At 31.4% G+C, this 17,722-nt stretch overlaps 2 protein-coding genes across 2 annotated transcripts in view; one reads left to right on the top strand and one right to left on the bottom strand.

Annotated features, from left to right (window-relative positions):
• LOC133186636 (uncharacterized) overlaps positions 1–17,722 on the bottom strand; it is a 121,494-nt gene that overhangs the window by 85,143 nt on the left and 18,629 nt on the right. The gene's annotated exons all lie outside the window — the stretch shown is intronic.
• LOC133187000 (uncharacterized) overlaps positions 1–17,722 on the top strand; it is a 240,078-nt gene that overhangs the window by 221,317 nt on the left and 1,039 nt on the right. Inside the window, exons 3-5 of the mRNA XM_061322375.1 lie at positions 16,446–16,677; positions 16,762–16,834; positions 17,050–17,286. Of these exons, the coding sequence (XP_061178359.1) occupies positions 16,446–16,677; positions 16,762–16,834; positions 17,050–17,286 (542 nt within the window). The remainder of the gene's footprint in view (positions 1–16,445; positions 16,678–16,761; positions 16,835–17,049; positions 17,287–17,722) is intronic.

The raw sequence follows: 17,722 nt of genomic DNA, 5'->3' as shown, positions 1-17,722 counted from the left end.
CCTAATATTTTAGGTGCCAAAATGACAATATTTCGAAATGATTGAATTGTCAAAACTTTTATTAGTATTTGGATAAGAAAAACCCTCTCCAAACCAGGGATGGGGTAATTGAAAAAAGTAATTGTAATTGAATGTAATTAATTACATTTTTTGAAGTTTCTGGAAGTAATTTGTAATTGAACATTTTTTTGATTACTTGTAAAAAGTACCATATAATTTCAGTTCGTTTTTCAATTAAATTCAATTACTTTATATAATACAAATTCTTGATATATCATGATATATTGTCACCACTACCTCCAAATTTTACTGTTCTTTTTTAAAATTTATTGTAAAATATATCCACAATCCTTCAATTAAACAAAACCTTAAGTTAATCAATACAAACAAAAAATTGATCTAATTTCTTTCTAATCATTATGTAAATTTTGAATTTTTTGATTTATGTTTATAAATCTGAATTTTGAACAACCCCTCTTAGGTCTATTCAACTATGAAACACACATTTATTATATTTCAATCTTTGTTGTTTGATCAATTATAAAGAAAAAGATGGTGTGTGTCAATAATTAAGTTCTCTCTTGTTGGGAAGAGATCATTGCCCTTCAGAGTACAGCTGTAAATTGCAAACAAAACAAATCAACTCCTCTAAAGAGATATTCATTCCATGATTTAGAAGACAAAGCCAATGGAGATAATTATTTCAATTCAAAATGCTCCGCTAGCTTTAGAAAATAAAAAAATTCAAATTGATAATTATTTTAACATCTAAACAGATTTTTATGAATGAATTTTCTATCTGTACTTGTAAGTATTATTTATGAAGTTAAATTGTTCAACATAAATAGCAATTTAGGATGTTCAGGTTACCTTCAAAGGAAATATTTTAATTTGAGGGGTTACAGTTGCGACTCATTTTACTCTATTAAAATACCCACTTTTAATCAAATATCATAAGCCATGCAATTTGTGTACATGTAGGTTTTGTGTGGTGGAAACATCAAACTAATGTCGGATAGTTCTTTAAGAGATCCTTTAATGTTTTGTAAATAAATGTTATAAATTAAACCACAATGATGCACAATGCCTATAGCATATTATTTCTTGTACTGTTTGTGCAGAGACTGAGCTTATATACAGATAAATGATGTTCTATATATTCATTGACATGGATTATAAAAGTTTTCAAAAATTTAAAAATGTAATTTGTAATTTAATTAATTACTTTTGCAAAGTAATTGTAATTTAATCAATTACACGTCTTAGAAGGCTTGTAATGTAATTGTAATTTAATTGAAGAAAAAGTCAAAGTAATTGTAATTTAAATAATTACTTTTTAAAGTAATTGACCCCATCCCTGCTCCAAACCAACACCCAATCAACTTTTTCAAAATCAACCCCCATCAAAAATTCATCTGTTTTCCTGCCGTATTTGGAATAGAAATCACGATGTTATGTACATGTAAAAAAATGCATTGTTTTTAATTATAATATAAATTTATATACATGTAAGTACACCTTCTTGACCTGTGCCTGGCGTTGGACTTAATTGTGTCACCCTACGAGTGCTAGTTTTAATGTTTTCATTATTGGATTACACATGGTGTATACATCTTATCAATAGTAGGAATTCATAGTGTGTTTTAAATGGAATATTTCCTGATATTAACAGTACCTAAAACAGGCGGTAATTACATTATAACTATGGGGTGCCATTTAAAGTTTAAGTATATAGAACAGGGTAAAATAATCTGAAATACAAATAGTTAAGGCCTATAGTTTGAAAAGGGTTAAAGCAAACTACCCATAGTCCTCCATCTCGCCGCACGCAAACAAATGTGATTTGGTACAAACGGACTCTGGCGGAGGGTCAAAGATCATTGGATGCCACATGCAAATTATACATTGAAGCATGCCCCTTGGGGTCTTTCTCACTCCCTGAAATCAGAAATAATCAAACAGCTTAAATTAAAATGGAAAGCCCCAAAGCCATCTTTGTATTTTGACATATCAAACATTTTTCAATGGTATAAGGGGTCATGACTATATATATTACCACTTATACGAGCCTGGTCTCGGATAAGTGAGTTTATTTCAGTAACCCTAGTAATATTTATCTATTCCGGATAAGTTACGTACATTCGGATAAATATAAATTTTCACCCTTAGTCACAAGCTATCATTCCGGATAATTTAGGTCCATTTGTATATAGTCTAATAATAAGTTCTTTTCTACCTCCTTTCTAGAAGAATCGATTAAACGGTAAGGTCATGGAAAATTTTTGGGAGTTAAATTGTGGCAATGTTTTAAATTTTTTAAATCAAATAAGTTTGATTTTTAGTGTAACTGTTGAGGTTTGTAGTTTCAAAGCAAATTAGACGTATCGATGGCGAAGTTTGACTTTGGATTTGGCCTGATTGGACTTTTTCGTAAATTGAATTGATTTTACGCGATATTGTAATTTGTGAGACTTTACAGGTAACAGGAATATATTAAGATCAGTTTGGGGGTCAAATGATTGTTTAACTTGAGTTATTATTTTTAGGAGCGAAATGTTAAACTTCGTGTCCATCATAGCTATAACCGGGGGGGGGGGGGGGGGTAATTTCATAAAACACGGAATATTCTCAGAAGCCGGGCTTACTATAGAAGGATTTTAGTTTGTTTTCTATATAGATTTGTCGTGTTCGAAGGAGGTATATTGATTCGCATTTTACAAAATGTAATCGTCGTTAAATCGGAGAAAGCATTCAAGAGAATTTGTGCACTTTCACTTTTTGAAGTAATCAAAGTACTGTGTGTACTGAGAGGAGGTTTATTAAATTGTGTAAGTGTTATGCTCTAATTGCAGACTTGTATCATTTCATTTGTTTGTTGGTCTTTTGAAAAGGTTTGGAACAGTACTGTTTGTTATCTTTTCCTATTTTTTAATTAATTTTTTTTTTGTTCATGTTATCCTGGCCATTTATATAGAACATGTTACCAAGAAAACAAAAAGGTGTAAGGTTTTATGGATGATATTGTATGAACTGATTTTCCTATTACATAATGGGATGGGAGTTAACTTGTATATTATGTTACACAACATATGGGAGCTCATTTGGCCCACATGGTCAATTTCTGCATAAAAATCCAACTAATGAAAGCAAAATCACAGTTTATTGAAATAGGATGAAAACATTTCTTATTAATTTTGCAAGCATTTGTCTCACAGTGAGCAGTCAAACCGCAGCAAAGCTGTGGGAAAGTATTCTTCATATGCATTAGAATAGGTAGGCAAATTTGCAGGGTTCAGGCACAAGCAAGGAGCAAATTATATTGGTACAAAAGGCAGTAAATACATAAAAAAACTTAAGTAATTGATAGTGATTACAGATGTATGTTACCATGATTATTCATTTTCAGGTACATTACCAAAAACAGGTCAAGATTTTTAATTTTATTTTTTAAGACAGCTTTATCAGTGAGTCAACAGCTGCAATGGGCACAAGATTCCTTTCCATCAAAGCATGACCTTATCACTTCCCCAGTAATTCATTAGAACAGTAATTAAAGATTTGCAAAAAAGAAACAAGTAGGAAATGTTGCAGTTGTGCTAAAACTAGATATAAAAGTGGAATTGGCAAATGATATAGATCCTAATCCAGCTCCAATTAATCGCAGCTATTAGATTACATTCTAGGGAAAAGTATAATTTGGTTAAGCGAGTCTTTGTGTGAAAAGGGGGGGGGATATTTCAAATAAACTGGTAATTTTTTAAAAAGATGGTCAAAATCAAATTGGTTCCTCGTCTCCTTCGGATGGACTGAGTTCTGATAATTAGTTAAGCTATTAGAGCACTGTGATAGGCAGATTAATAAAAGTGATTGGTCAGGAGTCTCACTAGGATAGGCAGCACCCAGTACTTGCTCCGTATGTTGCTTATCAGGCTATCTTTGAATGGATAGTCTGCTAATGTGTTCGACAAGACGGGGAAACAAAGCTTGTCAAATAATCAGTTAAATTATATATGAATCAATTATTATTATTATTTAAAGATTTAATAGGTTGATATGAAATTGCAATATTGAATTTACTAGTACATAAGAAAAGTCAAAACCAAGGAGTTAATAATGTGTTGTCAAAACAATATTGATCCATTTATTTAAGGTACACTGACATTCAATTTTAAGCTAATCTGGTAAGGGATATCCAAGATATCTCCAGAAGTATGCCTTATCAAGTATGCCATTTTTTTCCACCGCACATACCCATGGACAAAGAGTTGCAACGTACTCAAGAATTTGTTTTCTCGGATATTTTATTGTGTTTATCTATTTTATTGCGCACCCATGTCAGTGTCTAATGGGGATTTAAGCCTTGAGACTAATTTTATCATTCTGTTTAATTATTACCAAATACATGTATAATTGTGTGTAATACACGATGGTCCACGATTATACCTAAATTTCCCAGAGATAAAACTACTCCCTTACAGATATTTTTTGAATACTCAGAACACTTAGTATCGCAATTACCTTGAATTGTATAACTTACTGCGGCTGTTTTGCAATAAAGTCAAGAAACTTATAAATCTCCATTCATTTTCGGGGCATAACATGTTGCTTACATATATTGTTTACGCTTGTGACAATTGAATGATACGAACAATAAGTATGCCGAATGTACAATGTAATGCCGATGGTTGCACTTCAGAAAACAAGTCAAAGTATTCGGAATATTTAGACTTCCAAAATAACGTTTATCAGAAAGAAAATGATTAAACTTATTAGAATAGTCTACTTAGCGGGAAATATCCACAAAAATTTAACACAAGAGAGCTAGCATTTTAATTTCATAGCGTGGTGCAACGAACATTTAGCTAGGTATTTCACCAGGGCTTCTTTCTTATATATGTCCCTTAAAAATCTGCAGTGATCGATCTCATAGTGTAGTCAATAGCTATAGCACATTGTCCTCAGCTATTAATCAACGTTTCCTACCTTCAACGCAAAAGAGTTTCATTACGTTAAGTAATAGCGATATAAAGTATTCTTCCTTTTGTTTGAAATAGGTTAAACTACCCTTATGGCATGAGGTTATATAAAACTAAAATTAGTCGTACTTTAAAACACTTAATAGGTGATGATTAAATTAATAAGCCTTGGCAGTTATTTTTAATTAAAACAGTTAAACGATACGAATGTAGTTGCAAGTACTTCGGAGTTCCATGACCAGTCATAAAAGGCGTTTATCCTTTTTTCAGGGAAACTTTGAGCAGGTTTACTCAGTATTGGATACGGCATATCATGCCCATAAGTTTTATTATTTGTAGAATACAAAATTTAAATCTCATTCACTACAATTAGGGAGCAACCGCTAAAGCACATTTGCCACCAACATGCAGGGGGTTATTTTAGCTTTGAAAAGCTGGCTTTAAAATGTACATGTTTATGCATCCATTAAGTAGTTGTTACAAGGCTCACATATTTTTACTTCCTTTCATTTCAATGATTTATTTATTTATTTATTTATTTATTTTTTTAAATTTTACTATGGATTATAGTTGTTTGATAAGTTGTGAAGAGGGAATATGATTTATGCAGCTGGGGAAATGAGAAGGGGGGGGGGGGGTTAAGGACACAAATATTGTTTTAAAAGTATTCTAAGTTGAGAGGTGACGTAAATATCTCGTTTTTGTTCAATTTCGGTCTGATACACTCCACACTTTTTAGTACAACTATAACCAATACTTGCAAAGATAGTTTAAATTTTTATAAAAGCCATAAAAATGCGTAACAGGAGTAACAGCCTAGTAGGTAAGTAATGCGATAAAATAAACCAACGGGACAGGGAATAGAGTGCAGGTAAGGATCCACAATTTTAGATTAAACGGGGAGTTGTTTTATTCTCACAAGTCCATAATTGCATTTCAACACATTTCTTAAAACAATTATAACGGAATAGGTGAATGACCGTTGACGATTTAAATTCATATTTTGTTTTAATGCATTGAATAGTAATTGACTAGTAAGTCACTTTTTTTATAAGTTGTATTGGTGAATGAGCAGGCCCTGGTCGACGGTGACCATTTGCGTTGAGGTACTGCCGCCGTCACCATGGTTCTTGGCACCCCCATTGGTGGCGGTTGCAGTTCCATGCTTACTCGTGGTAGACACGAGTATTCATGGCCCTTGCAAGTGGCGTATTCCGTCGCACCTCAACGCAACTGGAGGAGTGCAACACATATTCTTACGCTCATTCCATTGTTTATCCTATTGCACATGTAAATTGAAATTCAGGATTTGAATTTGTGCATTGGCTTGTAATTGACAAGCAGTTGACTTGATTGATATTGAATTGATTGATTGAATGATGATTGATTGATTGAACTTGATTGATAATTGAATTGGTGACGTTCATGCACTTGTGACCTACCCAGTGCATGATCCGCCCGATTTGGGTCGTCACATTTGTTGTATTGATTGTTGATTGTGGGGCAACCCTGTGGTAGCCCCAGCAAATTGATCACCGCGGCCAGAAGCGCCAAATTAAACAAGCAAAATAATATTTGTTGTTTGTTTGATTAATAGGGAATCTGCAATAAATATATATATATATATATATATATATATATATATATATATATATATATATATATATATATATATATATATATATATATATATATATATATATATATATATATATATATATATATATTATACACATAAAGCAAAGGGGCTAATTACAGGATTTAATTTAAAGTGTAAATTAAATATAAAATATTTATAAAGTTATGACACACTTAACTGTGTCATGTTGTCACTATTCTAATGGTTTTGGTATAGTGGGGCCAACACCGAATATGGCTGGGGTCACATCCACCTCACCCAAGTGAGGGGATGCTACAGCTGGCTGGTGCGTGTAACAATTAGGCTTATGTATATGCCTCTCCCATGCAATACTTAAACCAGGTAGCACTGCAGGAGATAGGGTGAGAAGGGCAGGTCTCGCTACCCGCCTTAGAACGCTGGCGATTGTTCAGGCCTGGGCACTGATGTTTCACGCAGGCCCCCAGTGTGTCCCTTACATGTGTAGTTACACTGGCACACTGGTCGGATCCCCAGTTTCCCCACAAAATATGTGCATGCGGCCAAAGCCACCACATATGATCACTGTAATAAATGTTTTAAAAAATATATATGTCAGTTTTTCACTTATCTCTTGGAATCAGTGCTTACTAATTGAGGATAACCAAAGTGTATTTCAAGCTGTATCGCATGGGGAATTTTGTGCTTTTGGTGAATTCAATAATTAATCAGATTTAGTATTCAACATGAAAGTATAACAACAAATAATACTCCAATAATACTCGGTCATAGTGAAGTACATGCGACCCGTGATTGTATACATTGATTGCTATATCTGTTATTATTAATACGTATGTTATAGCAAGGTACTAACTTTTTGAAAACTATATATATATAAAAACATATATATAAAATTATATAGTGTTTAATATAATTTATGAAATGTTATGAGAAAAGACCAACACAATTGGTATGAAAAATAGTATTAGAAATAAATCCGAAATTGTCAAAAGTCCATAATATTCAAGATATGAGAGTAAGATCAAATATGATTAATAGTAAGAGAGACAACAAAGAAGCGTGAAAGTAGACGAAAAATTTTCTTTCCTGATTTTCTTTTCTATTAAGTAGAGTATTTTATGCTCAGAGTTCAAAGTTCCCAATTTTTTTTTTTGCTCCTAGTCAAGAGTCTTGATATTACTATTGAATTTCCGCTCAAATTTTAATACTAATTATCGATGGGCTTGGTTGGTCTATTCTGATTAATTCCATTACAAAACAATTTACAACATTATAAATCATTGTACCAACATATCCAATAAAAAAAATCCAATTTGTTCTATCAAGATAATAAAAGTTCAAGAAATTAAAGTCCCTTTTCCAATTATAAAATCACGATATGTAGTTCACCATTAATGTCCATCCTGGTTTATTTTTATTTTATTTTACTGTGACTAATAGGTTCACTTTTTAAAAGTGATTTGGATATAAGTATATTCCAAGTTTAAAATGTTCAAATAAAAACCCCGTTCTAAACCCTATAGGTTTACAAGAATCCATCGTACGGATTTGTTAAGATAAATAGAGTGAATCGGCAATTCACTTGTCTTCTTTCAAGCATGTCTGCTAGATATGATTAGAGAAGAACTGTTGAATACAAATATCACTTCAAAGAATTGAAATTTTCTATTGAACTCAATTTCAAATATAAATACCTACAAAAAATAATTTCAGTTCAGTATTTATATTTTCTATCTATAAAACTTCGTTATGACAGAAATACTTAAGTTATTATTAACCAAATGTTATACATACAATGACCTTCACCTGGTTAACAATTGTATCAGCTATGAAAGGAAAGAAACTTAATCTTTAACATGAAATGGAACACAGTTTACATTAGACATCTTTAGAGAAAACACCTGCTTGATACATTAGAAACTGAAACCAGAAAATCATTTATTCAATACTGGGTACACTTCATCCGATCCGTATAAAACCGGGTCACCAGGTTTTATTTAATGCCTCAATTTATGAAATTTTAGGACCAACAACTTAGTATTAATTTTGTAGCATGAATGGCTTTACTTTTCAAAGCTTAAGGCAATATTCATCCTTAATCATTTTGATGAAATACACCAGATAATATTAATGTAGTTGTTGCTTGCACTTATGCAAGGAATACTTTCTTACGGCAAAATTAATATTTGATATTGCCTAACTGACAAAATGCTCAACTTGTTTTATTCCACTCTTGTGTTGGCTGTTGAAGGGGCTCAATCAGTGTCTTGTGGAATTCTAAAAGATTGTTCGAAGAAAACCTGATCTTCAAAACTTCATAGATATTGTCAATGAGGATTTACTGATCTGTTTTGACGATATTGGTTCAGAAAAAAATCAACATTTCAGACATATTACGGCCTGGTAAATACAGGAGCATTTTAGTATAAGAACCAAGTACAGGTGCGGTAAATAAATGAAGAATATAAAACTGAACTCATTCAGAGAGTAAGAGTTGGAATACAAGATTTGAATTACAGCAAACATTTTAAAACATTTTTTTTGCAGTTTTAGTAATGATCTTTATTTTATTTCACTGTTACCAATAACTTCAACAATAAGTTCACCATAAATACTAATACATGTATAATGTTTCACCAAAATGTTATGAAGTTAAGAATAAATTATGAAGTACATGTATCTAGGAAAGGAAATTAATCATACGAGTTCACCAATATGAAAGCTCAAATGAAACATTTATTCTTAAAAATTTACTTTTTAAAACATGGACATGAAATGCAGTTTTCGATTTAACATCATTCAAAAATGCCTTCCAGATATATACCTGTCAGATATATAGCTGTCTTTCTTTCCCATTCATTAGCCCCTCACTTTGTCTCTGAGATCCCATGTTGCTAAAATTTGGACACAATTTCAAAAAGTCTGATTCCTAAAACGACACTTCTCTTCTAGGTACTTCTTTTCGCGAAATCCTATTCCTTAGAATTTGGCTTTTCTGTTTGTATTTAACAGTTTAACAATATTATTGTACATGTAGTGATATTTTGTATCATCCATTAAAAAAACTGTCGACCCGACTTTTGATGATGTAATTAACAATTGAGATTAAAAATATTATGACGCTAAAGTATGTGTGCTTGGCTCATAATATATATTGAGGGAAAACATACATGTTTTATAAAATACAATTGTGTTTGTATATATTTTATCATTGTGTAAAAATATAGATACCCAAAGTCATGACATGTTTGTTGAAACATACTTTAAAATGATTATAATAAATATACATTCCAAGTCTAAAATGTTCAAATACAATGCCCATAGATTTACATTCGTCCACATGGACTAAGAAATTTCCTATTGGAAAATTTTCAATTCTTCAACATGATTTTAAACTTAGGCACAGTTTATATCGTTCGCAGGACTAAAATTAGTCCACAAAACTGTTAACCTCTTATAATACATAAAAAATAATTAGATTGATTAACGATCAATATGTACAGCTGGTCCCAGCTGACGAAGCAGGTAACAACATTATCTTTTCTGTAATGCTCATTTTTTAATTGCAATTTAGAGGAATCGTGATTTAATTCTACAAGTGGTAACCCAACTTACACCAAAAAGAGGAAATTCTTCAAAATCATGTCAGTTTTGAATATTTTTGATATTCCCAAAAATCAAATTGAATTTGAATTACCATATCTATATTAGATTCCGAAACTTCATAAATATCCTCAGAAACAAAGATACATTGAGGGTTCCAGTAAATGTTCTACCAAGCCTCTTGTTTTACTCCTCCCTAAAATATTAACAGCAGTGAAGGATAAACTTCAGGATTACTGTACAATAATATATTCCAGAAGTGGTGAAAATCAGATGTGGATACTTAAAAATTCCAAGGAACTTTTGGAAAATTTGAATTCACAAAATTTTACCAAAATCAATAACATAAAAACTTACGACTTTTCAACTCTGTATACAACCATTTTCCACGATAAATTTAAGTCTATCTCTATATTTACAAAACCAAAATTCAGATCAGAATGAAATTTGACACACAAATATTCATAAACGTTCTATATATAGCATATGTCATGTAATGTTTTGGTCAATGTTTATGACGTCACAATGTGAAAATGACATCAATATATAGGTTACTTATGACAAAAAATGGGTGACTCAATCTTACTCGTGCAAGGAAGGGTCGTTAAGTTTAATGTAAATCTTGGAAATTCCTTTTCAGTTGCATTATAATAATTTGTACGGGGTTTACGAAGAGAAAGGAATTGCAAGAAGTTCAATCATTAATTGGATTGATTGTTGTAGTGAAGGAAGGGAGAAAGTTAAAATTGATGTCCGTTCTGGTGCAAAGTGAAAGTGAGCTGGGGAAAAGGTGTATCCTTAGTTCAGCAATTAAAAGTTACAGTTATGAAAATATTTGAATATCTTAACAATAAAATATTAATTAAATCCCTAAAATATCATTTACGTCAGATTTTAAACATATCAGGATCTCTAAATTCTCAAGATCGGAATTTACCTATATGATTTTGGAATTCAAATTGCTCTTTGTGCATGCTAACTAATAGTAGTCATAATGTATGTTTGGATGTTCGGATGGAGGGCGTCGCTTTTTCGGGTTTCTTAAAGATACATGTACAGTTTCTCTATCTTTCTAAAATCTGGTGGAAAATAACATCATCTGTTTTAGGTACTTAACAAATTTTATGTAGATTTGAAATGTTCTTTGAAAAATATGATTATTTAAATTCAAAAACATTATTGCAAAGTTACAACATTCTGAGCATACTAGTAAAGTAAAATAGTAAAGCATACGTTCCACGACCCTATACGACGGCGATATTTACATAAATTTGAAGTTCAAAGAATCAAACCTATCATGTTGGTAAGCAATATGTGTATATTAGACCATTAAAAAAGACGAAAACATCATTATTCTCGAATTTTTTGACAGCCCTCGTACGTGATGCACAAAAAAGGAAAATAATCAAATTTCCTTAATACAAATTATTTTTACATATTTCTTGTAACGATATCTACTTTTTCAGTAATGTAGGGCTTAGCATAGATTACACACAGTTCGCTGGATAAGATATATATCTTATCCAAATTTTTTCTTCTTAATTACAGACCTTCAAGATGGAATCAGCATTTTTTTAAAATGTTGAAATTCAGAATAATGAAATGTTATCTTCAAAATCTTCAAATAGTTCATTCTAACATATTAACAATAAACAATTCTGTAGTGAGTTGATAATTTTAAAGGCTTCAAATTAAAAAAAAAAGAACAATTGTAACATACACAACTGTCAATAGACGCATTTGAGAAAGCATTCGAAACTGAAACCGCATTTCTTTAATGAATGTAGTGCGGCAGATGCATCGGTTGACAAAGTTTTATCCCAGGGTGTCAATTTCAATGGTTAACCTTAAAACAAAACAGGCACTTTTTATATATAATGTATTTTGTTAGGATATGATTAAGGACAAATATTGACATTCACCTTGAAAAGTGCAACCATTTAAATTATTAAGTTAATACTGGTTGTATTTTTTTTAAAATTCCATAAACTCTTTTTTTATATTTAGGATAGCTGGTTTTCCAAGGGAAATCAGTTTTAAATATTTTCCTCAAAAACGTGCTGTATTTATTTTGATTTACTGAAGCTTCACAGATCAGAGATTGTAGTAAAGTTATAGTTTTGAACGGCTTTCAAACTATTGGCATACGTGTTTTCTAGATAAGAAAGCTTTAAAAAAGATTCACTGACCTCTTTATCAATTGTTTGCACTCAGGGTATCCTTTATCATCTAAAGTTTCGTTATTTCTGTGTTTGTTGTTTTTTCCCAATCAACCTTTACATCGTACACAAGCTTTCATTGATGTAAAGTTTATTTGGCATCTTTCAAATGCACAAATGGCATTTAGAGGAATATATGACGAACCGTATGTGCATAAATAACATGCATACTACATTATCGTTGTGTTACATGTTGCCAAATGTATTAGTATTGTTGAAGGTAACATTATAAATTGTAAAATGTATCTAGACTTATTAGATTTTAGATTGAAAAAAAAATTGACAGAGTATGGTGAATTACCGTGTCACCCATAGAAAAAAAAACTGTATTACATGTATTTTTATTGCGCACAAAAAGTTGTGTTTGATTCTTGATATATATCTCCACATATTAACCTCAACAGCACGAAAGCTCAATTTCAAAAATATTCACAAGCCCCTATCAACTATTCTTTTAGCTGACATCTGACGAAGCTCGTTGAACCGAATTATCATGCCATGCAAAATTGCAGTACAAATAGGCGAAAGTTTGGATGTTCTCGATTTCAGGTCAGATGGGCTTTTAACAACGATTAAGGGAAATGTGTTAATGTCGGAATAGTAAAGAAAAATGTTCGGAACCCACGGTTAGTAATATTTTAAGATGGGAATTTAAATATAAGGAGAAATATACCGAGAAACACCGCACTTTTGTGCGCAAAAAATATTTATTTTTATGGGTGGCACTGTACCTCTCTGGTTCCATTTTTATCAGATCAGCAAGCTACAGATCTGCTCCTAATGAATTCGTTAAAATAAATATAGTGGATTCTCAATATACGTGGTTTTTTAACTTTAAATTTCAAATATGAATACTAACATTTATTTTACAATATACAATCAAGTATTTACACACACAACTCTTACTTTGTTGACAGTTGCATTATGGACGAAAAGAAACTGTGTCACATAAAAATCACACTGGACATCATTTATACCCTGAATATAAACTGACACATTATTCATTTAACAATTGTAACTCGGGTACATTTCAACCGATCTTTATCAAAATTTTTTTAACGAATTAAATTTCAAACATGAATACTAGTTAACATTTTTTTACATTACACAACAAAGCATTTTACATACACAAATTTTACTTTGTTGACAATTGTATTATGGAGGGAAAGAAACTCTTGTCACATTGAAATCATATATACACAGTCAGTTTGCATTAGACATCATTTATATCCTGAATATACACTGACACATTATTAACTAAAACCTGAAATTCATTTAATCATTGTATCTCGGGTACATTTCAACCGATCCATATTTAAATAATCAAATATCACGAGGTCGGTAAACATGGTAATTTACAAACGCCAACGTGCCAAGCAACATACGTCCAAAATATCAAACCGTTAGCTCTAACGGTTCTCGAGAAACAGTGTGGGAACGGACGGACATCCAAAGAGATACACGCCGGGTAAAGTGACCCCTATGTGCCGCTCTACTCTGCAGGCGACACAAAAATAGAATTTATGTACTTTCAAGACCTACGACTTGGTATTAACTTTGTAATATGATTTGCTGTGTTTTTCAAAGCTAAAGTCAATATTTATCCTTTTTTGAGAAAATACATAGAGGTCCGTGTTTACTCTGCTCCAATTTTTTATTGTTTCAATGGACCTTTTTTAAGCATGACTACTGATCGTTATCTGCATATTTCATTAGACGATATTGATGTCATTTTTGCTTACTCCTAAATCAATGCACATGTAATATTTATATATATTTGAATGTCCATTTTCCCTTTTGATACGGAATACATTCATACTGCAAAATTAATTGTTAATACTTCCTACCTGAAAAAAATTTTCATCTTGTTTTATTCCACCGGTACCTCTTGTGATGGCTGTTGAAGGGCCTCAATCTTTGCCTCGTGGAATTTAAGGTACATGTAGGCCTGGGCTTCCAAAATTTTCTGTCAAACTAATTTTTTTCTTCATATAAATACTTAAAATAACCCATAAACTAACTAAAACGCCCATAAAAGAATAACCTTTGCATGCTTAATTTTAAACAACGTGTATAAGAGAGTGTATAAGAGTACATATCTCTCAAAATTCAACATCCATAATTTAACACAGTGACCTAGGATCTCATATTTTATTAAGTTATGCACCAAAACACATTATATTTGATTAAAACCTTCGAAAATAAAAGAAAATCACTTTTTAAGAGAATTTTTACAAAATTTCACTAAAAACACATTAACAAATTGATGTTGAATTTGCTCAAGTACTTCATGAAAAATAACAAAATACATCAAATTTGATCAATGCACCCTTTCTTACAAACAACGGATAAGGTAAGATAAAATTTATCATTTTGATTCAGATGTGATCAGTATTTTTACCTGTGAATATTAAGAAAAACTAACAATATCTATTTAAGGGTTTAAAACGCAATATTATCGGCCGCAGCAGCGGCCTATCTATTTGTGTTGTGTTAGAAAGTGCACGTGGGAAAATGAGACGGTATTTTTTTTATTAGTTCAGTAAAAATAAATTTTTAATAATAACACGTATAAAATCAAGAGTAAAATATTTAAAAAAAATTGCTATAAACTAAGTTTAATTGTTGGTATTATGTTCCAATTTCATTTTCATTTCTCATAATTTATGATTATATAAAAATAGTTTAGTACAATAGGTATTCCCAAATCTGGGAGTGTACAAGATACAAACGCAAGTCGTTATGATTTTCCGAATAATAATTAGGTGGTAAAAGTGCATGATAAATAAAAAATTGAAAAGTTGTTCAACTGGTAAAAATTGTTTTGAATATACTACAGCTGAGAATGACACAAGGATAATTTTTGCAGCTAAGCCTACTCTGCAGAAATCATCGGCATCATCATGTGACAAAGATCTAGGTTATCAGCACGAGGTTCATCTGAATATAAATATAAATAGGCCTCCATCTACATTTTCTGAATTACAATTTATCATTGAGTCAAATGCTGACTGACGTTTTTCATACTAATTGTTAGGCCATTATTAACACACTGAATTGTCGACGGATTTTTCTGTTATTTCCCGATCATGACAAGGAGCACACGGTGGGTGTGACCGGTCGGCAGGGGATGCTCACTCCTCCATGGCACCTGATCCCACCTCTGATGTTTGGTGGTCCTGTTTGCTCTGCTCCTATTTTGTATTGTTTAATGGACTTTTGAGCTTGAATACTGTTCGTTATCTCCATATATTTCATGAATCAATTTGATGAACAAATGCACTAAAATTTCTAGTTATTTATTTATTTATTTATTGTTTATCTTTATTCTTTTTATTTGTATTTTATTTATTGATTGATTATTTTATCTTATTTATTTATTTATTTTTTGTTTTGAAGACAGTTTGAAATATTTCATATTTTGAATGTCTTGTGCTTTCCTTATGCTCAATTGTGAAAGTACTTTTTGAAATGCTAAATTTTGTTTGAGGCCGATTTGATGCTTTGCATCAATTTTACTTGTTAATAATTTGCAATGATGGAATGTTTTACCATTATATACTAGAATATGCATCTAACTACAATTCGATAAATTTAACTTTGGTGTTAAATTACATTTTAATCTTCCTTCTTCGTGACTAACTATGAGGTCAAATTATTATATATACTACTACATCAACTGCTCATACTCTGCTGGAAGAAAAAATCAAAACAAAGGTAGGATGAAACTAGGCATGTTTTCCAGAAAAAAATAAAATAAACATATGTATGTGTATCAGTTTAAAAACATAAATAAGAATTGATTGCGAAATATACCATAGTATAACTTTACTTATCATTATAAAATCCAATATTAATGAACAGTACTAAGATACAGCAAGAAAAAAAGAAGTACAGTCAAACTTGTTTACGATAGAAATTAAAGGCCATTGAGATATTTTTAAAAATAACGGGATTTCAATATATCCGTGTGCCATGAGTTACAAGTAAGCCCTTTACACAATAATTATGCTTTATTTTTTTTATTAGATGACTGAGTTCTATCTAATCATAGTGCTGCTTCTTCAAACGACAAAGGGCGAAACACAGACAGGAAGTTGCAAAGACATGTTACAGGGTTACCTTACAGGACAATTGTCGTCTGCTCTAGGAGCATATCAGGTAGACGCTTTAAGACGGGAATTCAAAAGCTTCACTGACGTCATTGAGAAATCTATGAAAAAGTTCAAGGAAGAAGTTAACGCTAGGATACAGAATGAAGGTATTATACGACATATATACTATGTGTATTGTTTAATTATGTATAATTTGTCATGATAGAAAACTAAAAGTCTTCTTTTCCAAGGTAACAGAAACGTTGTGTATACGAGATGGAGCAAGAAGACTTGTGCCTCCCTTGCAAACTTTGTCTATTCCGGTGACAACATTCTATCTTTTAAAAACTTATGATACTTTTTTCATTATGATACGTGCTGAACTCTATGTGTTTAGGGTCATAATATGTTTATTAATGGAAGGGCTAACTTTACAAACGTACGCTCTACATATGTATTCAAGACATATTAATAACATTACATTATAAAATAAATGAAAAATATTGTTTATAATTCATCATCCTTATTAACGGTTACGAACATTTCGGAGGATCACATTATACGGACAAAGGGGCGGCTGTAAATCCTCTTTGCTTGCCGAGGGATCCAGAGTGGGGTAATTACAGGGATGGAAATGATGGATTTAAGGCTTATGTTTACGGAGCGGAGTACGAACCAAATACTTTCACGAGTCACTTTACTTCTCTTCATAACCATGACGTACCCTGTGCTGTATGCCTTGTCCAAAATAAATCCGTTGTAAAAATTATTTCCAGGTGAGAAAATAAATATGATTCGCATTTTTAAATCGCTTCTCATTGTGTATGTTAATATTGTTATAAATGTATATAAATAATTCCTGTCTGTCATATTATTAAGATTACAGCCGAAAGAGAAAGAGAGAGAGAGAGAGAGAGAGAAAGAGATAGATTATTTACACGACTTTTGAGCTAATGGAGTTTTTTTTTTTTTTTTTTTTTTTTTTTTTTTTTTTTTTTTTTTTTTTTTTTTTTTGCACATAATATCTCCTCTCCCACATCTCACATTTTTCAAGACTCTCTAAACTTTAATATTACCGGTATATCTTTTCCTTACTTTTAATTCATTGTAATACCCGTGAAGACATTCCTCATTGAGAGATATTTTCCTAGTAAGCAGAAAATGCATGTACTAGTATGTAAAAGTGAATATAACGAACAGTGATCAATCTCA

This window comes from Saccostrea echinata, unplaced genomic scaffold (genome assembly GCF_033153115.1).
Source record: "Saccostrea echinata isolate AGI-Se365-2 ecotype Australia unplaced genomic scaffold, CSIRO_AGI_Sech_v1 ptg000014l, whole genome shotgun sequence".
Taxonomy (NCBI): Eukaryota; Metazoa; Mollusca; class Bivalvia; order Ostreida; family Ostreidae; genus Saccostrea; species Saccostrea echinata.
This window is presented reverse-complemented; position numbering and strand designations above follow the sequence as displayed.